This window comes from Oryx dammah, unplaced genomic scaffold, assembly GCF_014754425.2.
Source record: "Oryx dammah isolate SB20612 unplaced genomic scaffold, SCBI_Odam_1.1 HiC_scaffold_2, whole genome shotgun sequence".
NCBI lineage: Eukaryota > Metazoa > Chordata > Mammalia > Artiodactyla > Bovidae > Oryx > Oryx dammah.
This window is the reverse complement of record NW_024070186.1, coordinates 103,605,493-103,632,416: the sequence shown is the minus strand read 5'-3', so window position 1 is coordinate 103,632,416 and position 26,924 is coordinate 103,605,493. Positions and strand designations below refer to the sequence as shown.

Here is a 26,924-nt window from a genome sequence, read left to right as displayed (position 1 = left end):
CATCTAAATGGTGGAAAATACCTGTCATATTGACACTGAGTAAGGAAGAACAATCCTGAAAATCAGCCAGGAATTGGGAAACTGAGTTGGCACAGTTTTCAGAACAAAAGCAAAATACCTGAAACAAAATCCTATTAGAGATTCATTACTTCAGCCAGCAAATCTATAATTTGTTAGCCAAAGTAACTCGGTTAGCAGAAGGCTTGGTGTTTGATTCTAGGATTCTCTGAGCAGTTGGTTTACCATAATATTCTGTTTAGACATTTTTAAGTTAAAGCTAAAGGCAAAGGTTATTTCCCTGTGAGAGACCTCTGTGGTTGAAACAGGAGCTAGGGCTCACCATATTTGGGAGTCCTTGGCTTGGCTTCCAGAGTTTAGAGGTCTCAAAGCTTCTTTCTCAGTAAGATCGATGGCATCCTGAGACAGAGTTCAAAATACAGTTCTGGTATAAAGAGACTTTCTCCTCAAAGTGAAAGTGTAATCTGATGTCTTTACTGGATGTTTAGCTGATGGAAAGTCTAGGTTTTATTTTGGGTGACCAAAAAGAATGACACACAGAGCTAGATAAATCAGAGAGAAATCCCCTGTGTATAAGTGATATAAATGAAAGACTATAAATGATAATCAGGAAAAGTTAAAAGAAACTGAAAATCTAGAAAGGGAAAGACATGGGTCTGAGTTACTAATACTGTAGAGGCTGTAAGATTCTGCACTCTAAAAAATGCATAACCAAGCAGCAAGGGCAAAACAAAGGGGTTTTCCTTGGGTGGAATCCCCAGGTCAGAAACAGGATGTCTCCCACAAAGAGTCTAGATAAAAATTGCCACAATTTATTTTTTTTAGGTTTATGATCACATTTGTTAAAATATGACCAACAAAAGGGAATTCCCTGGTAGTCCAGTGGTTAGGACTCTGTGCTTTGACTGCCAGGGGCAGGGGTTCAGCCCCTGGTTAGGGAACTAAGATCCCACAAGGCATGGCCAAAAAAAAAATATATGACCAACAGAATAAATATAAAAAAGAATTATCCTCATTAACACAAAAATGAAAATTAAGATGATTTTTTTTCAACCATTGAATTACCAAAGATTTTAGAATTATAATGATGTCAAGTTTGTGAGGTGGAAGATGGGTGTTCTCACCTGCAGCAATAATTGATAAAATGGTGCTGGAAAACATGTTGGCAATATATATTAATATCATGAGCCTTAAAATACCTTCTCTGCCTTTTCCAGTGTTACATATCTTTAGCACACTTACTTTCATAACATCAAGAAAATTTGGAAACATCCTTAATATCCATCAAGATGAGAGTTAAGTAAATTACAGTACATCCATAAAAGTGGAGCACAGGCAACTATAAAAAGATTTCTGAAAACACAGGAGGAAAATCAGCATTCACAAGTGTATAAACTATATGAATCCATTTATGGGTTTTCCTTTTTTAAGAAAAAAAAGACAGAGAAGTGGGAAATTCACCAGAATACCTCAATAGTTTATTTCTAGGCTCTGAGACTCTAGATGATATTTGTCTTTTCTTTACACTTCCTATGTTGCATAAGGTATCCTAAAGTGGTATGTATTACTTTTTTAATTCAGAAAAACAATGGTAAAGCTTACTTTTGTAAAAATATGGCTGACCATGAACACACTCCTGGTTCAGTCAACTAATGGTAATGCCATGATCACCACAGTTCAATCAATCCAAATGCAACAAGTCACACTTCTGTTAAGTGATTTCATGATCTTAGAAAAAGGCTATTTCCCACCTAAATCATAAGACATAAGCCTTAACACCTGAGTCTGCCAATAGGGTTAAAAGTTTTCCCTGATGTCAGTGGACAAGGTCTTGATGCTATATTAGTTATTTTCTTAATATAAAAAGCTTACTGAAACTCTAAGAAATTGCCATAAGAATTTCAGACACTGTTTTGAAAGAGTTGTGAAATGTCTTGACAGTTGTCTTTCTTAGCCCTTTCTTTGCCTTTTTTGCTTTTTAGACAAAAGCTGAGAAAAGCTTTGAAATCACAAAACATTTCCAGGGTGCTATACATTGAAAACAGTCTTTAGAATATATAATCAGTCATCTCACTTCTACTTTTATGTATCACTTTAGATACACATGACTGAAAAAAAACGAAAGTGAAGTTGCTCAGTCGTGTCCAACTCTGCGACCCCACAGACTGTAGCCTTTCAGGCTTCTTCATCCATGGCATTTTCCAGGCAAGAACACTGGAGTGGGTTACCATTCCCTTCTCCAGGGGATCTTCCTGACCCAGGGATCAAACCTGGGTCTCCCACATTGCAAGCAGACTCTTTACCATCTAAGCCACCAGGGAATCCCATAATAGCTAATCTGCTACAATATTTTACTAGCTTTCTTTTTATAAAGGCTGCAGAATAAAATAAGTAAATTAAATCACCCATTAGTTACTCCTTGCCTTATTTTAATGTACTTTTTTCCTTTCCTTTCCTTACTGGCCTTCAATGACTAACTTATTTCACTGTGCTATAAGGAGATGAGAAAGAAATCTTAAAGTTTAAAAGTTTAGACTATCATCTCAGAACTTTACTAATTTAGTAAATTTCCTTTACCAAACTGGTACAGAAATACAGTTGAATATAAATTTCAACCAAAATGCAAAATACCATTTTTTAACTACTAATGACAATTCTACATTGCTGATGCTAAATCTGATACAGCAAGGTTTGTGCCCTGAGAAGTTCAGTCACATGATTATCACAGTAAAATATGATCAAATAACATCACTTTCTAAGGGTACTTTCTTAGAGGTTGTAGAACTGTATAGAAAGGATGACAAAATATGGCTTAAATTGGGCTTTTCCAAGCACATGTATTTTCCTGGGAAGTTCAAACTGGAAAAATAAAGAGAGGGAAATAATTAATACTCAAAAGAACAACATCCTTTTTTTTTTTTAAACTGAAGTATAGTTGACACATTATATTCATTTCAGTGTACAATATAGGGAATCAACATTTATATACACTACAAATTGATCACTGTAAATCTAGTAAACATGTTACCACACAGTTAGACTTTATTTTCCATGCTGCACATTACACCCCCCATGACTTATTTATTTTTTAACTGAAAGACTGTACTCCCAAATCCCCTTCACCCATTTTGCCCATTCCCCTCAAATCCCCTCCCTTCTGATGACTACTGTATCTATGAGTCTGTTTCTATTTTGTTTTGTTTGTTCATTTGTTTTGTTTTCTAGATTCCACAGATATTGAAACCATATGGTATCTCTGTTCTTTCTTAAGATTGTATATTCAGAGTCTTTTATGTTTCCATGCAAATTTTAGGATTATTTATTCCAGTTCTGTAAAAAATGCCACTGATACTTTGATAGAGATTCATTACATCTGAAGATTGCTGTGGGCAATATGGACATTTAAAAATATTAATTCTTTCAATATATAAGCACAGAATATCTTTCCATTTTGTTGCTGTTGCTCAGTCGCTTAGTTGTGTCCAACTCTTTGCAACCCCATGGACTGGCTTCCCTGTCTTTCACTGTCTCCCAGAGTTTGCTCAAACTCATGTCCATCGAGTCGGTGATGCCATCCAACCATCTCATCTTCTATTGCTCCCTTCTCCTCCTGCCCTCAATCTTTCCCAGCATCAGAGTCTTTTCCAATGAGTCAGTTCTTCGCATAAGGTGGCCAGAGTATTGGAGCTTCAGCTTCAGCATTAGTTCTTCCAATGAAAATTCAGGGTTCTGTGTTGCTTTCAATTTTTTTCACCAATGTCTTTGTCTTTAGGGTTTTTTAAATGCAGTATCATGTTATCTGTAAATATGACATTTCTACTTTTTCCTCTTCAATTTGGATGCCTTTTATCTTCTTTTCCTGTCTGACTGCTGTGGCCGTCATTCCAATACAATGTTGAATAAAAGTTGTGAGAGTGAGCATCCTGTCTTATTTCTGATCTTAAAGGAAAAGCCTTCTTGTTCACTGAATATGATGTTATTAAGAGCTGTGGGTTTGTTATACATAGCCTTTATTATGTTAGATATACCCACTTTGTTGAGTGTTTATCATAACTGGATGTTGGATTTTGTCAACTGCTCTTTCTGCATCAATTGAGATGATCAAATGATTTTATCTTTCCTCCTACTAATGTGGTGTGTCATATTAAATTAATTTGTGGATACTAAACCATCCTTTCATTTCTGGGGTAAATTCCACATGATCATGGTACATGGTCCTTTTAATGTATTGTTGAACTTATTTTGCTACCATTTTGTTAAGGATTTTTGCATCTATGTTCATCAGGGATATTGGCTTGTAACTTTCTTTTCTTCTAGTGTGTTTGTCTGGTTTTAGTATCAGGATAAATCTAGTTTCATAGAATAAGTTTGAGGGTGTTCTCGCGTCAATTTTTTGGAAATTTTTTATAAAGATAGCTAATAACTCTCCTTTAAATGTTAGTAGAGTCACCTGTGAAGCTATCTGCTTCTAGACTTTTGTCTGTTCAGAGTTTTTTGCCCTGGTGGCTCAGATGGTAAAAAAAAAAAAAAAAAAAAAAAAACCTGCCTGCAATGCAGGAGACCCAGGTTCAATCCGTGGGTCAAGAAGATCCCCTGGAAAAGGGCATGGCAACCCACTTCAGTATTCCTGCCTGGAGAATCCCATGGACAGAGAGGAACCTGGTGAGCTATGGTCCATGGGGTGGCAAAGAGTTGGACATGACTGAAACAACTTAGCATTCAATCCAATTACATTTCTAGTAATTGGACTGTTCAGATTTTCTATTTTTTTCCTTAATCCAGCCTTAGAAGATTGTATGTTTTTAAGAATTTATGTATCTCTTCTAAGTTGTCTAATTTGCTGGTATATAACTATTCTTAGTAATCTCTTACGGTCCTTTGTATTCTTGTGGTATAAGTTATAACTTCTCCTCTTTCATTTCTTATTCTATTTTGGTCCTTTCTCTTTTTCTTGATGAGTCTGCCTTAAAGGTTCATAAATTTTATCTTTTAAAAAAACTAGCTCTTAGTTTTACTTATCTTTTAAATTGTTTTTAAAGTCTCTTTTTCATTTATTTTTGAACTGATCTTTACTATTTTCTTCTTTCTACTAATTTTGAGCTTTGCTGATCCCTCTTTTCCAGTTCCTTTAGATATAAGGTTATACTGTTTGAGATTTTTCTTACTTCTTGACATATGCCTGTATCACCACAAAATTCCCTCTCAGAACTGCTTTGGCTGCAATGCAAAGATTTTAGATCATTGTGTTTCCATTTTCATTTGTTCCGAGGTATTTTTAAATTCCTCTTTGATTTCTTCAAGTCACCCAATATTTGTTTAGTACCAAGTTGTTTAGCCTCCACTTGTTTGTGTTTTTTCCATTTTTCTTCTTGTAACTGATTTCTAGTTTCATACGGTTGTAATAGGAAAAGATGCTCATTATGATTTAAATATTTTATTTTAATTAATTAATTTATTTTGATTGGGGGCTAATTATTTTACAATATTGTGGTGGTTTTTGTCATATATCAACATGAATCAGCCATGGGTATACATGCGTCCCCACATCCCCTGCCACCTCCCTCCTCACACTATGCCTCTGAGTTGTCCCAGAGCATCAGCTTTGAGTGCCCTGCTTCATACATCAAACTTGCACTGGTCATCTATTTTACACATGGTAATATACATATTTCAATGCTATTCTCTCAAACCATCCCACCTTCAACTTCTCCCACATAGTCCAAAAGTCTGTGCTTTACATCTGTGTCTCTTTTGCTATCTTGCATATAGGATCATCATTACCATCTCTCTAAATTCCATACATATGTTTTAATATACAGTATTGGTGTTTCTCTTTCTGACTTACTTCACTCTGTATAACAAGCTCCAGTTTCATCCACTTCATTAGAACTGATTCAAATGTGTTTTTTTTTTAAATAGCTGAGTATTATTCCATTGTGTATATGTACCACAACTTCCTTATCCATTCGTCTGCTGGTGGACATTGAGGTTGTTTCCATGTCCTAGCTACTGTAAACAGTGCTATAGTGAACACTGGGATACATGTGTCTCTTTCAATTTTGATTTCCTCAGCGTATATGCCCAGCACTGGGATTGCTGGGTCATATGACAGTTCTATATCCAGTTTTTTAAAGAATTTCCACACTGTTCTCCATAGTGGCTGTACTAGTTTGCATTCCCAACAACAATGTTAGAGGGTTCCCTTTTCTCCACACTCTCTCCAGCACTTATTGTTTGTAGACTTTTTGATGGCTGCCATTCTGACCAGGGTGAGATGGGTACCTCATTGTGGTTTTGATTTGTGTTTTCTAATAATGAGTGATGTTGAGCATCTTTTCATGTGTTTGTTAGCCATCTGTATGTCTTTGGACAAATGTCTGTTTAGTTCTTTGGCCCGCTTTTTGATTGGATTGTTCATTTTTCTGGAATTGAGCTTCATGAGCTGCTTGTATATTTTGGAGATTAATACCTTGTCATTTGTTTCATTTGCTATTAGTTTCTCCCAATCTGAAGGCTGCCTTTTCACATTTATAGTTTCCTTCATTGTGCAAAAGCTTTTAATTAGGTCCCATTTGTTTATTTTTGTTTTTATTTCCATTATTCTGGGAGGTGGGTCATAAAGGATCTTGCTGTGATTTATGTCAGAGAGTGTTCTACCTATGTTTTCCTCTAAGAGGGTCACAGTTTCTAGTCTTACATTTAGACCTTTAATCCATTTTGTTTATTTTTGTGTATGGTGTTAGAAAGTATTCTAGTTTTATTCTTTTACAGGTGGTTGACCAGTTTTCCCAGCACCACTTGTTAAAGAGATTGTCTTTTCTCCATTGTATCTCTTTGCCTCCTTTGTCAAAGATAAGGAGTCCATAGATGTGTGGATTTATCTCTGGGCTTTCTGTTTTGTTCCAGTGATCAGTATTTCTGTCTTATTGCCAGCCCCATACTATCTTGATGACTGTAGCTTTATAGTGTTGTCTGAAGTCAGGCAGATTGATTCCTCCAGTTCTATTCTTTCTCAAGATTGCTTTGGCTATTCAAGGTCTTTTGTGTTTCCATACAAATTGTGAAATTATTTGTTCTAGTTCCATGAAAAATACCATGGGCAGCTTGATAGGGATTATGTTGAATCTACAGATTGCTTTGATTGGTGTACTCATTTTCACTACATTGATTCTTCCAATCCACAAACATGGTATATTTCTCCATCTATCTGTGTCATCTTTGATTTCTTTCATCAGTGTTTTATAGTTTTCCATATATAGGTCTTTTGTTTCTGTAGGTAAATTTATTCCTAAGTATTTTATTCTTTTTGTTGCAATGGTGAATGGGATTGTTTCCTTAATTTCTGTTTTTTTCATTGTTAGTGTATAGGAATGCAAGGGATTTCAGTGTGCTGGTTTTATATATTGCAATTTTACTATATTAATTGATTAGCTCTAGTAAATTTCTGGTGGTATCTTTAGGGTTTTCTATATAGAAAATCATGTCATCTGCAAACAGTGGGAGTTTTACTTCTTCTTTTCCAATCTGGATTCCTTTTATTTCTTTTCCTTCTCTGATTGCTGTGGCTAGGACTTCTAAAACTATGTTGAATAGTAGTGGTGAGAGTGGGCACCCTTGTCTGGTTGCTGATTTTAGGGGAAATACTTTCAATTTTTCACCACTGAGGATGTTTGCTGTGGGTGTGTTGCATAAGGCTTTTATTATGTTGAGGTATGTTCCTTCTATGCCTACTTTCTGGAGAGGTTTTTTTTTTTTTTTTTTTTTTAATCATAAATGGGTGTTGACAAAAATGAATTTTGTCAAAAGTTTTCTCCACATCTATTGAGATAATTATATGGTTTTTATCTTTCAATTTGTTGATATGGTGTATCACATTGACTGACTTGTGAATACTGAATAATCCTTGCATCCCTGGGATAAAGACCACTTGGTCATGATGTGTGATCTTTTTAACATGCTGTTGGATTCCGTTTGCTAGAATTTTGTTGAGGATTTTTGCATCTATGTTCATCAGTGATATTGGCCTGTAGTTTTCTCTTTTTTTGTGTGGCATCTTTGTCTGCTTTTGGTATTAGAGTGATGGTGGTCTCACAGAATGACTTTGGGAGTTTACCTTTCTCTGCAATTTTCTGGAAGAGTTTGAGTAGGACAGGTGTTAGCTCTTCTCTAAATTTTTGGTAGAGTTCACCTGTGAAGCCATCTGGTCCTGGGCTTTTTTGTTTGTTGGAAGATTTTTGATTACAGTTTCAATTTCCATGGTTGTGATGGGTCTGTTCAGATTTTCTATTTCTTCCTGGTTAAGTTTTGGAGGGCTATACTTTACAAAGAATTTGTCTGTTTCTTCCAAGTTGTCCATTTTATTGGCATATAATTGCTCATAGTAGTCTCATGACCTTTTGTATTTCTGTATTTTCTGTTGTGATTTCTCCATTTTCATTTCTAATTTTGCTGATTTGATTCTTCTCCCCTTTTCCCTTAATGAGTATGGCTAATGGTTTGTCTATTTTATTTATCTTCTCAAAGAACCAGCTTTTAGTTTCATTGATTTTTGCTACAGTCTCCTTCATTTCTTTTTCATTTATTTCAGCTCTGATTTTTATTATTTCTTTCCTTCTACTAACTTTGGGGTTCTACTGTTCTTTTTCTAGTTGCTTTAGGTATAAAGTTAGCTTGTCTATTTGATGTTTCTCTTGTTTCTAAGATAGGCTTGTATTGCTATGAATCTCCCTCTATGCACTGCTTTTACTGAATCCTATAGGTTTTGGGTTGTCATGTTTTCATTTTCACTTGTTTCTATGCATATCTTGATTTCCTTTTTTATATCTTCCATGGTGATCTGTTGGTTTTTCAGAAGCATGTTGTTTAGCATCCATATGTTTGTGTTTTTAATAGTATTTCTTTTGCTGTCACTGACATCTAATCTTACGGCATTGTGATCAGAAAAGATGCTTGAAATTATTTCAATTTTATAAAATTTACCAAGGCTAGATATATGACCCAGGATGTGATCTATCTGTTCCATGTGCACTTGAGGAAAGGTTGAAATCCATTGTTTTTGGGTGAAATGCAGATATCAATTAGGTTTAACTGGTCCACTGTATCATTTAAAGCTTGTGTTCCTTGCTAATTTTCTATTTGGTTGATCTATCCATAGGTGTGAGTGGGGTACTAAAGGCCCCCACTATTATTGTGTTGCTGTTAATTTCCCCTCTCATACTTATTAGCATTTGCCTTACATATTGAATTGCTCCTATGCTGGGTACATATATAATTGTTATATCTTCTTCTTGGATTGAGCCATTGATCACTAGGTACTGTCCTTCTTTGTCTCTTATTATGGTCTTTATTTCAAAGTCTATTTTCTGATATGAGTATTGCTACTCCTGCTTTCTTTTGGTCTCCATTTGCCTAAAATATCTTTTTTCAGCCCTTCACTTTCTGTCTGTATGTGTTCCTAGGTTTGAGGTGTGTCTCTTGTAGACAGCATATACAGGGGTCTTGTTTTTATATCCATTCAGCCAGTCTTTCGAAGAAGGCAATGGCAACCCACTCCAGTACTCTTGCCTGGAGAATCCCATGGATGGAGGAGCATGGTAGGCTGCAGTCCATGGGGTCGCTAAGAGTCAGACACAACTAAGCAACTTCACTTTCACTTTCCACTTTCATGCATTGGAGAAGGAAATAGCAACCCACGCTAATATTCTTGCCTGGAGAATCCCAGGGACAGAGGAGCCTGTTGGATGCCATCTATGGGGTCACACAGAGTCGGACACGACTGATGTGACTTAGCAGCAGCCAGTCTTTGTCTTTTGGTTGGGGCATTTAACCCAGTTACATTTAAAGTATTTATAAGTATGATCCCTTTGCCATTTACTTTGTTGTTTTGTGTTCATTTTTATAAACTTTTTCTGTGTTCCCTGTCCAAAGATCCTTTAGCATTTGTTGAAGAGCTGGTTTGGTGGTGCTGAATTGTCTCAGCTTTTGCTTGTCTGTAAATCTTATAAAATTTATTGAGACTGTTTTGTGGCCCAGCACATTATCTATCTTGGAGCATATTCCCTGTGCACTTGAAAAGAGTGTGTACTCTTGGTTTTGAATGGAATATCCTATATATGTGTGTATGCTCATATATGTGTGTGTGCACTCATATGTGTGTGTGTGTATCTGTTCAGTTCAGTTCAGTCACTCAGTCGTGTCCGACTCTTTGTGACCCCATGAATCGCAGCACGCCAGGCCTCCCTGTCCATCACCATCTCCCAGAGTTCACTCAAACTCATGTCTGTCGAGTCAGTGATGCCATCCAGCCATCTCCTCCTCTGTCGTCCCCTTCTTCTCCTGCCCCCAATCCCTCCCAGCATCAGAGTCTTTTCCAATGAGTCAACTCTTCACATGAGGTGGCCAAAGTACTGGAGTTTCAGCTTCAGCATCACTCCTTCCAATGAACACCCAGGACTGATCTCCTTTAGGATGGACTGTTTGGATCTCCTTGCAGTCCAAGGGACTCTCAAGAGTCATCTGTATGTATATATAAATTCCATTAAGCCTGACAAGTAATTTTCTGTGCAGATGATCTATTCACTGATTTAAGTGGAGTATCAAAGTAACCAAGTACTGTATTACTGTCAATTTTCCTATTATTTGTTAATACTTGCTTTATATACATTAGGTGCTCCTTTGTTGGATACATAAATACTTTTCAATGTTATATCCTCTTCTTGGATTGAGCCCTTTATCCTTATGTAACACCTTTTCTTTTTTGTCTTCTATTAAAGTCTTTGTTTTAAAGTCTGTTTTGGTTGATGTGAGTACAGCTATTCAGCTTTCTTTTTGTTTCCATTTACATCAAACATATTTTCCCAGCCTTTCATTTCCAGACCATGTACATCTTTGGGTTTGAAGTGAGTCTTTTGTAGGCAGCACATAGATGGGTCTTGTTTTTGTGTCCAATCTGCCATCCTGTGTCTCTTGGTTGGAGCATTTAATCCATTTACATTTAAAGTGATTACTGATAGGTATGCACTTTTATTGCCATTTTGTTAATTATTTTCTGGTTGCTTTTGTAGTTCTTTTCTGTTTCTTTCTTCTTTTCATTTCTTTCCTCATGGTTTGATGATTTTTAGCTTTGTGTTTGGGCTCCTTCTCCTTTACTTTTTGTGTATATATTATAGGCTTTTGGTTTGTGGTTATCACGAAGTTTACATATATGGATCTATCAGCAGATTGAAGTTCAAATACATTCTGAAACTGTTTTTACTCCTCCCTACTCTCAAACCATATTTTATGTTTTTGATGTCATATTTATATCTTTCTATTCTGTACACACAAATAACACTCACTGTATATAGTTACATTTGATTTTATAATCATTTTACAAAAATTATTTTTTGTCATTTAACCTTCACTTTTTAAGTGACAATCCTTTGCCACTTAGAGGAAGACCGAGGATGAGATAGATGATGGCATCACTGACTCAGGCATGAGTTTGAGCAAGCTCCAGGAGATGGTGATGGACAGGGAAGCCTGGTGTGCTGCAGTCCATGGGATCACAAAGAGATGGACATGATTGAAAGACTGAACTGACTGTACTTTTGACTTCAGTTATTGTATTCTGCAGTTCTGATGGATTCTTTTCTTCTATTCTCTAACTCCTTGTTGAAGTTTTCACTGTTTTCATCCATTCTTCTCCAGACTAGTAAGCATCTTTATGATTATTACCTTAAATACTTTATCAGGCAAATTGCTTATTTGTTTCATTTAGCTCTTTTTCTGAGAGTTTCTCTTGTTTTTTCATTTGAAACATATTCCTCTGTCTCCTCATATTGCCTAATTCTCTGTGCTTATTTCTAGATATTAGGTAGGTCCATTACATCTCCTAATCTTAGATAAGTGGCCTTATGTGGGAGATGTCTTATGGAGCCCAGCATCAAGGTTCTCTACGGCCACCAGAGCCAGATGCACCAGAAGTATCTCCTATGTGAGCTCTTCTATTGTGGTGAGGCTGACTCCTGCAGCGACACTGGTAGGCACGATAGACTTCCCAACACTGCTGGCTGAGCAACCTGTCAGTCTACGACTATCATTAAGTCTCATGAATGCTGGTGGGATGTGCCAGCCCCAGGTGCTAATATGTGAGAGAGACAATTCCAACATGGTGCCCACCAGTTCAGGTATCAAGAGTGGTAGTACAAGATCACAAAAATGGCTGCCACCAGCATCTCAGTTCTGGAGGGAATCCCAGCTGCCTATCGTCTTCTAGCAAAGCTCTCTATGAAAAGTCACTGGGTCTGACCCAGACAGCTGTCAAGTGCTGCCTCTGTGCTGGGACTTGAAGCAAGTATGCTTTTGGACACACCCTTTAAGAGCAAAGTCTTGGCATACCACAGTCTTCTGGTTCTCCCAAACCTAAGTCCCACCGGTATTCAAGATCAGATACTTTGGGCACTTGAACTGCACTGTTCTTGCCTGGAAAGTTTTATGGACAGAGAAGCCTGGTGGGCTACAGTCCATGGGGTCACAAAGAGTTGGACATGACTGAATGCATGTGCATGTGTGCACACACGCACGTGCATGTGCACACACACACACACACACACTTGGTTTAGGACCTCCAGGATGGGGAGCCAGATGTGGAGCTTGACCCCTCAGGGAGGATCTCCACCGCTGTGATTTTCCTCCCACTTAAGGACCCCAAGTGTGGGTTCTGACCAGACCATATCTCTGCCCCTCCTACTCATCTGGTTGTGTTTTCCTCTTTACAGCTGTAGAATATGTTGTCTATCAGTCTTTGGGTCATTCTCAGAGACAGCTGCTCTGAAAACAGTTGTATTATAACTTTGATGTGCCAGGGGAGGTTGTAAGCTCAGGGTGTTCATATGCTGCCATCTTGATTTCTTCTTCTACAAAATCCTATCTTATCACCAATGTAGACTGTAACCATATCTTTACCAAAGAAAATAATATATGTATAAATGTTCTGTAAACATTAAAACCAGCTGAGTCAAAGGTACTATTATTTTCAGGATTCACAATGTTAATCCTTAAGAAGTTAAAAAATGAAAACCTTTGGTGGAATTAAAAGTGATCCGAAGTAAACTATGAAGGACAATATAGACTTCAAGGAGAATATTAATATTTATTGTACATTCTTACTTATCACAATATCATACTTGCTAATACAGTTTGGCTAAATTAAAATTTTGCCAACATTGCCTCCCAGAAATAACAATTTAACCACTAAAACATAAATGAAAAATAGAAATAAATACTTACTCACAATACCAAACTGTCCCCAGAACAGAAGTATAGCCAAAACTGGGAAAATAACAATGAGGATATTTTCATTTGGAGAAAACCATGAAACTGGGAAGAAAGAAAACAAAAATCACAATTAACACTTACTATAATCACTTTAACTCCTAACTGTGAGTAGTCAACAATATATATTATTGTGGAGATGGAAAATAAAAATAATTGAACTAAAAGTTCAGCTTTAAAATAAACAAACTACACATATAATTTACTTATACAACAAATTTTACTTATGAAACAAAAAATTATTTATGTAAGTGCTTTTCACCCCATTTTCCCTAACCTATGACTTCTAGAAGGAAGTAGTATGGCACAGGAATTAAAAACAAGGTTCTACAGCCACAGTGTCTGGCTTTGAAACGCAATGCTAATTGATAGTCTCTGTGACCTTGAACAAAGTCTTAACCCCTCTTGTTCTTCAGTGTCCTCATTGTTACACGGGACTATTACACTGTTACATTGTTACACTAGACTGTTGTGGCTGTTACACTGTTACACTGTTGGACTATTAGACTGTTACTGTTGGACTATTACACTGTTACATTGTTACACTGGACTATTGTGACTTAACAAAGTTAATACATAAAAAAACCTTGGCACTTATCAAGTGCTCATTAAACATTAACTACAATTATAATTATGCACTCCTACAATGAATACCTGTTATGTGTAATTGCCAAGAATTTATCTTAAGCCAACAGTGATGCCTTTCTGTAAAGACTGACTCGGTATCAAAGTGAGGAAGTTGTACTACAGGGTACCTTCACCTTACTCTGACTAAAACCAAGACAGATGTGAGCCCTAGCTTTTCTCAAACTTACTTTAGATTAGAAGGTGCATTTATTTACATGTAAAGTAACATGAGGGGCTTTAAGTATTAAGTGAAGGGAAGTGAAAGTCACTCAGTCGTGTCTGACTCTTTGCAACCCCATGGACTTTACAGTCCATGGAATTCTCCAGGCCAGAATACTGCAGTGGGTAGCCTTTCCCTTCTCCAGGGGATTTTCCCAACCCACGGATCAAACCCAGGTCTCCTGCACTGCAGACAGATTCTTTACCAGCTGAGCCATAAGGGAAGCCCAAGAATACCAGAGTGGGTTAGCCTATCCCTTCTTCAGCAGATCATCCCGACCCAGGAATCGAACATGGGTCTCCTGCATTGTAGCAGATTCTTTACCAACTAAGCTATTAAGGAAGCTTCTATTAAGTGTGCAAAGAGCCGACTCATTAAAAAAAGACCTTGATGCTGGGAAAGATTAAGACAAAAGAAGAGGATGGCAGAGGATGAGATGGTTAGACAGCATTACCGACTCAATGGACATGAACTTGAGCAAACTCTGGGAGATAGTGGAAGACAGGGAAGCCTGGCATGCTGCAGTCCATGGGGTCACAAAGAGTCAGATACTACTTGGTGACTGAACGACAACAACAATTACGTGTGTTACAAGTTATCTAGAGAATGATATTATAAAATGAAACATTCTATATAAAAGAAATTGTGATGTTAAGTCCTCAAAGAAGGTTTGTTGAGACCTTTTAAAAAATTAAGTTTAGTTGCATCTTATTAACTTTTAAGACCATAATTTTACCTGTGAAATTTCTTCTCTAACAACAAAGCAAAGTAAATGCACTGAAAATGTTTCAGAGTTTGTCTGTATAGAGGGAAATGCTAATTTTATCCAAAGCAAGCACTCATGTTCTTCTAAAATTAACTCTTTCAAATCTTCCACTGTTCTGCCTCTTTATCAGCATGTAAGGAAACTATCTGGCTTTCATACAGTAATGCTAACCATGCATTTCCCACATTAGCTTATAATGTTAAGCTCTGGTAGATGTTAATAATCCACAGAATATAATAATGTTATAAACTCTATCTCACAGATATTTCCTTTCCATAATCTAACATTTTGCCCTACACATGCAGAGACTCAATTAGTTTGTTGCTGAAGGTCCCAACAGTCAAAAAATAGTGAGTGAATGAAAGATAGCTTTTTTGGGTGAGGGGTGGATGCTCTCATGGTTGCAGGTCTCTACCAAGAGACAGATGTCTTCTGAATTAATAGCTTAATTTCCAACAATGACTGAGCATCTTCCTTTACCAAGGAAAATCCATTTCAATTCAGTCTAAAATCCTACCAAGAGAAACCTTTATGAATTACCCCTAGGTTTTCACATTTAAATGCCCAAAGGATTTGGTAGAAGCTCTATGATTTAAAGATTATTCTTAATTGACTTATTTTTTTCTACTTCCTTTATTATTTTGTTTTGAGTTGTGTATATCATTAACTCCCCAAAGCCTCACAATTATTACAGATGAATTAATTAACCCCTCCTTATCATATGGGAAACTGAGGCCTAGATAATTAAGCAACTGACTTCTGACACAAGTTCCCCTACTCCTTCACCAAACCTACCCTCTCAGTTTCCCTGTTTCAGTAGCGGTGACCCCATTTCTCCAGTTGCTCAAGCTAAAAGCCTTGGAATCATCCTTGACTCGATGGTTTCTCTCACACCCTACTTCTGGTCTGTCAGTAAATCCTGTGGTTGCTGCTTTCAAGACACAGCCAGTATTTGATCTCATGTTCAAGATGGGCTGAGAAGGAAAAGTTATTTCACAGGCCTCCCTGCCTACACAACAGAACAATATTCAACATTCTTAGCATTTACTAACAGAAATCTACCAGTGAAAATAAGAAGTATGTTTGACCTGGTCTGATGACTCATTTTTCATTTATTACAGAATCATTTATTAAAAGCCCACCATGGGCAGGGTGGGTTTCCCCAGCAGCTCAGTGGTAAACAATCTGCCTGTAATGCAGGAGACAAAGGAGATGTGGTTCAGTTCCTTGATTGGGAAGATCTCTTGGAGAAGGGAATGGCAACCCACTCCAGTATTCTTGCCAGGAAAATCCCATGGAGGGAGGAGTCTGCCAGGCTACAGTCCATATTGTCACAAAAAGTTGGACACAACTGAGCAACTGAGAATGCATCCATGGATAGAATTTCTTCTAGGTATCTGAGATTCAGCAGTGAACAAACTAGGTGGAGCCACAGACTTGAGGAGGGGGAGGGGCTGAGGGATAAGACTGTTGTGGGTAGTAAGGAATGGCCTTTAGGGAGAGGAATTGGCCCCAAACCTTGGACTGGAAATAGCCTGCCATTTCCAGACAGGGGAGAAGATACACCAAAGGAACAGCAAGTTTGAGCAACTAAATGATGGCCAGTGTGACTAAAATTTAATGATACACAATGAGATGGAAAGAGTTTGCTGGGATTAACATCATGCTGGGTCTTATTAGCTTGTTAAGAAAGTTTGGATTTTATTCTACAAGCAATGAAAAGTTATTGGAAATCCTCAAACAGAGGAGAAAAATTATTTACTTCAAATCTTCCTTGGTAGAGGAAAGGAAAGTAACTAGAATGGGGATGCTGAAACCAAGAGCAATGATTGAAAGAACTGGGGATTTTTACCTTAGAGAAGAAGAAACTTGGGTGAGAAATACCACAGCCCTCCTAGTGAGTGAGAAATTGTAGGGTTGCAAGCTTTAGTTTGACTTCAGGAAGAATTAGAACTGCCTAATAATAGACTAAAATCTTTTGGGAAGTAACAGCCTCCTCATGTCAAACATTTACGTAAAAAGTCTGAATGACCAACTACTTAGGGTGTGATAGAAGGAAATCATGAATTAGATGGGGAAACAGATTAGATGACTAACAGCTGACTCTACACCTCTAGGCAGAAATATGTGTAAGAGCTATTTCAAAGATGGGGGGTAGGATTATGAATAAATAACATTATTGACTAAGCGATTCTTAACTGAAACTTATCAAAACCACCTGGGGTTTATCCAAACATCACATGCTCTCCAGGGCTTCCCTCATACCTCAGTTGGTAAAGAATCTGCCTGCAATGCAGGAGACCCCGGTTCCATTCCTGGGTTGGGAAGATCGCTGGATAAGGGACAGGCTACCCACTCTAGTATTCTTGGGCTTCCCTTGTGGCTCAGCTGGTAAAGAATCCATCTACACTGCAGAAGACCTGGGTTTGATCCCTGGGTTGGGAAGATCCCCTGGAGAAGGAAAAGGCTACCCACTCCAGTATTCTGACCTGGAGAATTCCATGGGCTATACAGTCCATGGAGTTGCAAAAGAGTTGGATGCAACTTAGTGACTAAACAACAACTCCTTCAAATATATACAAGGTACACATCCATGCACAAAGAACATATTTCCATAAAAGAAGATCACAATAAAATTTCTAATAATAAAATTCAAGCCACATTTTTACTGATGCTTTAGGATTGTGAAGGGTTTTTTTGATGTATTGACTTGGCTAAGATATAATCCCTAGTTATTTAATCAAAGCCAGAATTCTAAGGTGGTTCCCAAACCCTGCCCCCTGCAAGCCTTTCTTTTTTTAACTCCTTCCCCTTAAGGGGGGGATGGACCTGTGAACATGATGGATTTCATTCCCATGATTATGTTGTGTCACATGGCAAAAGGGATTTTGCTGACTGTAAATTAAGGTCCCCAATCAGCTGACTTTGAAAAAGAGTGATTATTCTTGAGGGAGAGGAGGCAAACCTAATTAAGACCTTAAAAGGATCTGGGATTGTTCTAGCCAAAAAAAAAAAAAAAAAAAAAAATCAACATGTGCAAAGGAATCAACAAGAAGATTATTCTTAGCTGACTTTAAATATGGAAGAGGTTCTGGAACAAGAATGGAGCAACCTCTAGGAACTAAGAGAAGCCCTCATCAGACATCCAGCAAAGAAACAGGGACCTCAGTTCTACAACCATAAGGAAAGTAATTTTGCGACAACCATGTGTGCTTGGAATAAGAACCTGAGCTTCTGATGAGAACACAGCCTGCAAACGTCTTGATTTTAGCTTCATAAGACTGAATGGAGAACCTAGTTATACCATGACCACAACTGTGATCTACAAAGTGGTGAGCTAATAAATGGGTGCAGTTTAAAGCTGCTGCATTTGTGGTTGTTTGCACATGCACTAGAAAACCAACACAAGGATCTCAAAATGCCTTCATGTCAACATTAGAAACATAACATGTTTCATGTTGATAATAATGGAAATGGCAACTTTTCTAAGCTTGAATAGACCTTTTAAAACAAAACCCTAAGAGCTTACTCAGAAAAAAGTAAAAATTTAAGCTTCTAAGTTTTTGAATCACTATACTATAAATACAAATAAGAATAACACATTGTATAACTATTATTATTTACATTTAATAATTTGGTTGTTTACAAGATGTTTTCATAGCAACCATATACAGTGGTAGTAAACATACTGGTTTTAAAGAAAGACAAAACTAGGTTAAAATCCTGGCTATGACACTGATTTTGAACAAGTACTCAATCTCTCTTACTTCATGTGTTAATAAGACTGATAACTAACTCCCAGAGTTCTTAAATTAAAGACACAATAAACATAAACTACTTGGTATGTGCCCTTATAAATGTAAGATTATTTTACCGTGGTACTGTACCATCACTTCCCTGAAATCAGGGATTATGCCTTAGTCATCACTGAATCCACTGTGCCCAGGATACTGCCCTGTACATAGTAGTTGCTCAATAAATCTCTGGTTAAGTGAGCAAGACATTTTGAGCAAGACTTTGATGAAATGGTCTACATTTAGCGGGTAAAAACAGAGGGCCTGCCAGGTTGACTTTCTTATCTAAATTTTCTTAAACTAGAAAAAAAAAATGTATATAAAAAGCTTTCTAAATTCAAGTCCTGTGCTCTGTCCATGGTACCATACTATACATAGGCACCAGAGGTATATAAAATCTCTCTCTATATATAAAAGATTATATATATATTTGACAGTATTTCTAAAATACTGTACTTAAAAGAATGGCACAAAGAATGGCCTTTAATTCACATTCTACTAAGTATAATTCTCTATGACACAATTTCAGTTCCTCATCTATGTCTAAAAAATTGGTTTCTATTGCCTAAATCCCCAATGTCCATATGATGGGCAAGTTCCATTATCACAATACATTTGTATTCCACTGTAACAGTCCTGCTCCAATTAACTTTTTGTTGGAAGAAGGTTCTTTTTCTCCACCTCCCCAGTAAAAAATGGATGCAAAACAACGATTGACAACAGCACATGCTAGCAAGGATGTGAAGAAATGGGATCACTCATATGCTGCTGATGGGGATGTTTAATGGACCAACCACTCTGGAAAACAGTTCGACGGTTCCCTTACAAACTAAGCATACACATGCAAACAGCCAAATGTTCTCTCCTTATTCAGAGAGGTGGACACTGTGTCCACCTAAAAAACCTCTACAAGATTAATTCACTGCAACTCCAACTGTATTAGCCAAAAACGGGAAACACTCAAGATGTCCTAAAACAGGTGAACAGTTAAACAAGCTGTGATATGCCCATACCATGGAATATTACTCAGCCAAAAAACACAGAAAGAGAACAAACTCATACAGGCAACAACTTGGTTAGATCTCAAGGGCACTGTGCTGACCAAAAAAAGCCAGTCTCAAAAGATTATACACTGTATGATTCCATTTACATAACAGTGCTAAAATGATAAAACTATGGACAAGGGGAACAAATTAGTACTTGCCAGGTTAGCATGAGGGAGCACTTTGTGCTAATGAAATAGTTCTATATCCTGATTGCAGTGGTAGTTACCCAAATATACATATCACAAAATGACAAAGAAGTATACATACATTGTACCGCTGTCAGCATCCCAGTTTTGTTTTTTTTTAAAGTTACACAAGATCTAAGCATTAGGAGTAACTGAGCAAAGAGTACACAGCACCCAGCACTGTTCTGTTTTATTTTTGTGAATCTTTTATTTCTGTGAACTTCCTGTAAGTCTATAGTTATTTCAAAAGATAAACAATGAGTGCAAAGCCAAATGTCTGACCTCTGGTAGAATTGCCTACATTATCTCCAATGAAACAATACTTCCTCATTTGAATGGTCCCAAAGTAAACATAGTTCATATTTTTATAGGGTACTTTGAAAATAAAGAAAAACAAAACAATCACAGACACACAAAATTATAAACTTTCTCTTCATCTCCAGATGCTGGTATTCCTTTCCCATTCATTTTCATTCCATCTCCTGGCCTTTTGAGTCTCATATCTTGAGATTACCTCTCAGTGACCTATACAACTACCAAACGATTGATCCCTATGTCTTGTTTTTTCATTCCAATGAAACTGTACATTCCTTCAGAAAAAATTTCAACTAGATATTAGATTATGCGATTCCAGATTCGACCCCCTGTTGAAAGGTACACTTTAAAATAAACAAAACAAAAAAAGCTCTTCAGCCTAAATTAGTACAAATTAATACAAGTTACAATGTAAGAGAGATTTCTGAGCAGAAAAGCCTTCCAGATTCTGCTAGCCTATTCTAAGCCATCTCTCAGCCTCTCCTCATGGTGCAAGAATCCCTCTCACAACCACAGGCCAGCTTCACAACTTGACACCATCCTTCATAAAACAAACATCCCAAGAACACAATTCACACCTGTAAAGCACTTCAGTTCACATAGTGCTTGTACACAAGGGACCTCATTTGGTGCTCACTAGACTGTCAGGATAAGACGTAAAGGCAGGAATCTATCTTCATCCCCATGTAAGAGATGAGGTAACTTGACTTGGCCAAGTAACTTCTCAATAGCATAAAGGTGAACAGTTAAGTTGCAGAATAGGGGATATAACCCAGATCTGCTGATTTCCTAATACTAAGCAATGTCAAAGTATTCTATCAACCCAAGCACCTCATTCCCAGTGTGGTAACAGACATTTATTAATGGTAAATGCAAGAACAGAGGCAAATAGTGGATCCAATGAAACCGATCTGAGTCCACAAAAAGAGCAGGTTCTCAAAGTATGGTCTAATCCTGAGATCAGTAATATAGCTAGCAATTCTAAATAGAGATTTCAAAACAGAAAGCCAAAATGTACCTCTGTGTGGCTGAAGAACTTAGCTGGCACTGCAAGGAATAGGAAAGTAATGAAAACTTTTTACTCAGCTAACTTTACTGCTTTATGCAACTCACCAGGATTGTGCTACTATAATCAAAGCTGAATTTAAATATATTAAATTGAATTCCTCACTCTCCCACATCTTAGCCAAAGTGGGGGCGGGGGAACAACACCATAGCAAGGCTAAGCACAGGAAATCTCAAGGAATCAGCTATGATAACATGATTTTTAATATTTTTATTCTTCTCCTAATCTGTTATTTCCAGAGGAAGCATGTTTGGGACTTGGCAATCCTTGATCAAAGTGTAAGGTTAAAAAAAAAGGTGAAATAATTGGGAAAAAGGCTTGAAAATTAATCACATGAAAGAGAGTACGTCTGATGGCAGCAAACAGAACCGAGAGGAGATGACCCCTGAACTGCTCCCTGCAAACGTCACAGCCCTCAGACCTAAAGTTTGAGGCCCACACAATGCACAAATTATCAACCAACAAAGGAGATTTATTGAGAAAAGCAAAAGAGCAAATAAGATAAAACTCATGATCTTAATGCTGCTAAACACTCCAACATTTAGTATTAATAGTATGTTTTTTTTTTTGATTCAGAGAAGTTCCTAGCCCCATTTTACCCTTCTTTAACAGGATCATGTTGCTGCAAAAGAAATAACAGAGAAATTTATAGAAGTCTTACCAACACGATATTTTAGTTCTATGATGGTTTCTCCTTCTCTGCTCAATTCCGTTACTTCGCAAGTGTAGTTTCCTAAGACGGCATCACTCTTATCCATCTTCAAAGAGGCAATGCCACGCAGTAATTCTGATGGTGTGATTTTTGCACTAGAAAAGTTACTGCTGGCCTTGGACATCCGCTTACTTCCATCAAAGATGAAAATGTTTTCTCCTTTAAATTTCCATCTGACATACAATTCAGTAATGTTCTTCGTCTCCACATTGTTAACAAAACATGGGATGACAACAGTTTCATTGCAAAGGGTATATTCTACAGATTTGATTACATTAAATATTAGTTGAGCTGAACCTGGAAAAGAGAAATAAAATTGTTTCATTTCATACAGAATACTATGAGATCTTAGGTATGTTACAAATTCTTAAGATAAAGAGAAGTGCTTCTACTGTTCACTTAAGCAAGTAAGCAACTATAGAGAAGATGGGTGAAGTGAAAAGAACAAATTATTTTAATATTAATGTGCTCAGCTGATAGACAACACTGTACCTCTTCTTTATTCATTCTCACTAACACAAAATATACATTCTAGTGAATCCCGGAATAAACTCAGCAACTGTGTTAGAACATATAGATGTAGTATCTGGCTTTGGAAACTCTGAAGCCTGTGTCTTCTGATATTTAAAGAAAAATACTGACTTTACTATGAGAAAATTTTTAAATTCAAAGTAAAACCAAATAATATATTCAGTCTCAACTTCTATACCCTTTCTCCAAATAGAACTTGCTAAACTGATAGGAAGTTTATTTCTATCCCTAGGTTACATTTCCAAAAAAGGTAGCAGGCTCTACTGTACTTAAATATAACAAGTAAATCACATGAATCACATCACATCTTTCCACTAGGATGGTAAGCCTTAGAATGCTAAGGATTAAAAAAAAAAAATTCTCTACAGCTATTTTTCCACTGCAAAATACAGACAGCAACAGACATTCGGTATGCAAGTATCATAAAGGATTATACACAATTGAATGGCATTTTCCCACTCCCACATTTCACTGAAACTAAGGAACAACTTCCAAATATATATTACAGGCGTCCCTTTCTTCTAGAAACCATAAATCACCCAAAAGAAAGCTAAGATGCAAGCTGAAACCAAGAGCAGATACTACTAATAAGTAGCATGTATCCAATCAACTCTTTTCAATAGTATAAACTACTGGTTGTTGCCTTATAAAAGAGAGGTTGAGAAATGGGTTTTCTTTCATGTGGAATGTGCAAAAATGTGGACAAACTGTAGTTGTCCTCCATATTCTTCAGCTACTTATCACTTCTTTCATGTAAGCAGTGAGTTGGTGTTTCCTTTAAAAAAAGGATTGACAGATATAAATAAAACCTTAGGTTTAATTGTTCATCTTTAAGATTTTTCCTTTATCAGGGGCACAGGATATTATTACTCTAGGAACATAATTACTCTTCAATAAATGCCCACTGAATTGAATGCTGGGCTGCAGCATGGAATATGAACTGAACAATGTTCAGAAGCCTGAGAACAAATCCCATCTGTCTGTCACTTTTCAGGGTGCAACCTTAAGCAATTCACTTAACTTTCTATGCCTTGGTTTACTCTTTATAAGTAAGATGATCAAAAAATGAACACTGAGCTGCTTCACAGAATTGTGCACGCTGAGTTGCTTCAGTCATGTCTGACTCTCTGTGACCCTATGGACTGTAGCTTGCCAGGCTCCTATGTCCAGGGGATTCTCCAGGCAAGAATCCTGGAGTGGGTTGCCACGCCCTTCTCCAGCGGATCTTCCTGACTCAGGGATTGAACCTGCATCTCTTGTGTCTCCTGCAATGGCATGCAGGTTCTTTACTACTAGCGCCACCTGGGAAGCCCCTCACAGAATTATGGTCGGCATCAATGGAGAAAACAGATTGGTAAGTGCTCTGTACTGTGCTATAAATATGTAAGGTCATACTATAAAAACTAGGCACTCCAGCATCTTAATGCAATGCTCTGGACCTTCTCTGACTGGCAGGTCTAAACTGTTATTTCTGGGAATTGCAGTCTAAATCAACCCTGTGGTCATCCACAGCTCACCTTCCCCCAGTTCTCTCCATTTCTAGCCACCTAAATATCAGGAAGCTCCAGGCAAAACCTGGACTTCCAACTGCATTCTTCAAAACGCTGGAGTTATGAATTACTTCCCCTGAGAAATAAGCACTGGGTGGAGACTATAGAGTGTACAAGGACAGAAGAAAGTGGTTATGATGCTGGAATTAGAAAGGAAGGAAAGTGTCAGCAATTATGGTCAACGATTTTGAAATGGACTAAAAGATTACCGGGAGTCCTTTCAACAGGGTGCTGGGCCTTATTGGACAGATTCTTTTGGAATAACTCTATAGCAGCCTGGGCCTACTGCCAAGACTAGGCTGTTTTTACACTTTTGTAAGATGTAGAAAACTGATGGTAATGCAAACGATTCATATCCATAGAGATACAAACAAACTTTGTTCTGCAGTTGATTTGGACCTGTTGGAAGAGAGGAATTTTTTTAAAAATTACATTTTAGGGACTTCCCTGGCAGTCCAGTTGTTAAGACAGTGCTTCACTGCAGGGGGCATGGGTTTGATCCCTGATTGGAAAACTAAGATCCTACATGCCACACAGCATGGCCAAAAAAAAAAGATTTTATTGCCCTGAGGACACTGGCCAACTTTGTATCTATCCATAGATTCATTTCACCATTCCTGACTGCCTATATGTACATGTATCTATTCTTTCAATTCTCTCTTTTTTTTAATTAACATTTATTTGGCTGCATTGGATCCTTAGCCACAGCATGCAGGATCTTTAATTGTGGCGTGCAGATTCTCAGTTGTGGCATATGGGATCTAGTTCCCTGACCAGAGATCAAACCTGGGCCCCCTGCACTGGGAGTCCAGAGTCTTAGCCACTGGACTGCCAGGGAAGTCCCTTCCAATTCTCTTTTAAAACCAAGATGGCTGTACCATCTTGTTGGTTTGCTTGTTAATTAATGTGTGAAATAAAAACTTTGACACGTGAGCATTTCGTATTTGTTTGAGTCAAACTATACCTCCTAAAAATTATTAAATTTTAATTATTTAATTATTTAAATAATTTAATTAATCATTTTATTTAATTGTTAATTAAAGAGATACAAGTGAAGAGCTAAGTTACCTCAGCAAACTTTTTTAGAAGCCTCCAAGTGAGTACAAAGTGGTCAGTAAGCACTCAGTGACTTTATAACTTGTGTTTAGAAAATGAATTTTCTAAAGAATACAGAAAGCACTGATTCCACTGCAGTATTTGTTGTAATATCAATACAGCCATTTTTATAGCTGAAGCAATTTAAGTTGAATAAATGCTGTCAATAAAATTCAAAGTGAAATTTACCTGGATCAACTATAATTTGAATAACCCTTGCACTAACAATTAATAAATATAATCCAAAAATGTTGCTTCATCAGCTGTTAACTACAACTTCACCCTCTACAAACATTTATTAAACAGCTATTAAGCAGTGAAATTATTTGATTTGGTTTTTCTCTATTTTGCCTACTGCCTTCTGATGAAAGAGCACAGTGAAGAAAGGATCTAAAATATACAGAGCAAATAAAGGATCATATAGATAATTACCATGAATAAGTAAATTCTGAATAATCAAGAAATGCCTACAGCAGTCTAATCAGATAGGAATTGATAAGTATAACCATCCGTGATGCTGGAGTTACAGATAAATTAACAAATGAAATGGGAAAATTAACATATCAAATGCCAAAAATATGGGACCTTACAACTTCTGTGAGTACAGACTACCAGTTCAAACCATCTCATCTGATCTGAAACACTTAACAGGAGGTGCGTATACAATAATGAAAAAAAATGTAGGAATCATCTTTAAAAAACTTAGAATTCTCACCTGGGGGACTAATGAAAGTGAAAGTAAAAGTCGCTCAGTCGTGTCCCACTCTTTGCGACCCCATGGACTATACAGACCACGGAATTCTCCAGGCCAGAATACTGGGCTGGGTGACCGTTCCCTTTTCCAGGGGATCCTGCCAACCCAAGAATCAAACCTAGGTCTCCCGCACTGCAGGCATATTCTTTACCAGCTGAGCCACAAGGGAAGCCCTGGGGGACTGCTACATACTTTTTATAACCCAAGGTTGCAAGTGCTTTCTTTCCTACATGAACAAAGTGCTATGGATGGGCAAGAGAGTAATCAGTCTTTAGACTTCTAGGAAAATGTCTGTTGCTACTACAGGAAAAACAGAAGACTATCACAGACTCTGCCCATTTATTTAGGCCTTCATTCTTTTACCTTTTCACACGTTCCATGAAAAATTTCTCTCCTTTAGAACAACTCTGAAAATACTGTCCTTTTGTAAGAGCTTATCTAATACTCTCCAAAGGAGCCCTCCCTTCCTAATTACTTCAAATTGAGTCCTCCAGATAAGAAACCAGAAGCTTCCAATACTTCCCCCTAGACATTCTCCTGCTGCCCTACCTATCCACACCTCTCTTCCCCTCACTTCTGCTTCAGAAATGAACTCCTTCACTTGAGAGCTAGTTTCCATTTCTGTCTCCTCACTCATCAATATCAAGGACTTCCCCTAGTTGTTTACCATCCTCTGACATCCTCCAAGTTCAATTACAATGGGTTTTTTTTAATTTTTTAAAAATACTTGAATATTAGCCAACTGGAAAAAAAAAAAATCCCTTGTACTTGTCTCTCTCTTTCCTAGCATCTAGAAAGACAATCTAAATGCATTTTTTTCATCTCTTACTTCATACATCCCTGCTACCTGGCCTCCACCTTGCCTTCTTCACTGCCATGGCTCTTGCCAAAGTCGCCAGTCATCCCATGAAAATGGAATGCACATGGTTCG

General features: G+C 37.3%; 1 protein-coding gene across 3 annotated transcripts in view; it reads right to left on the bottom strand.

Moving 5' to 3' along the window:
• Positions 1–26,924, bottom strand: part of CD47 (CD47 molecule) — a 60,703-nt gene that overhangs the window by 25,456 nt on the left and 8,323 nt on the right. For all 3 annotated transcript variants that reach the window (XM_040225202.1, XM_040225211.1, XM_040225222.1), the window contains exons 2-3: positions 22,013–22,360; positions 13,288–13,377 (exon numbers count right to left, since the gene is read on the bottom strand). In XM_040225202.1, coding sequence (XP_040081136.1) covers positions 13,288–13,377; positions 22,013–22,360 — 438 coding nt within the window. The remainder of the gene's footprint in view (positions 1–13,287; positions 13,378–22,012; positions 22,361–26,924) is intronic.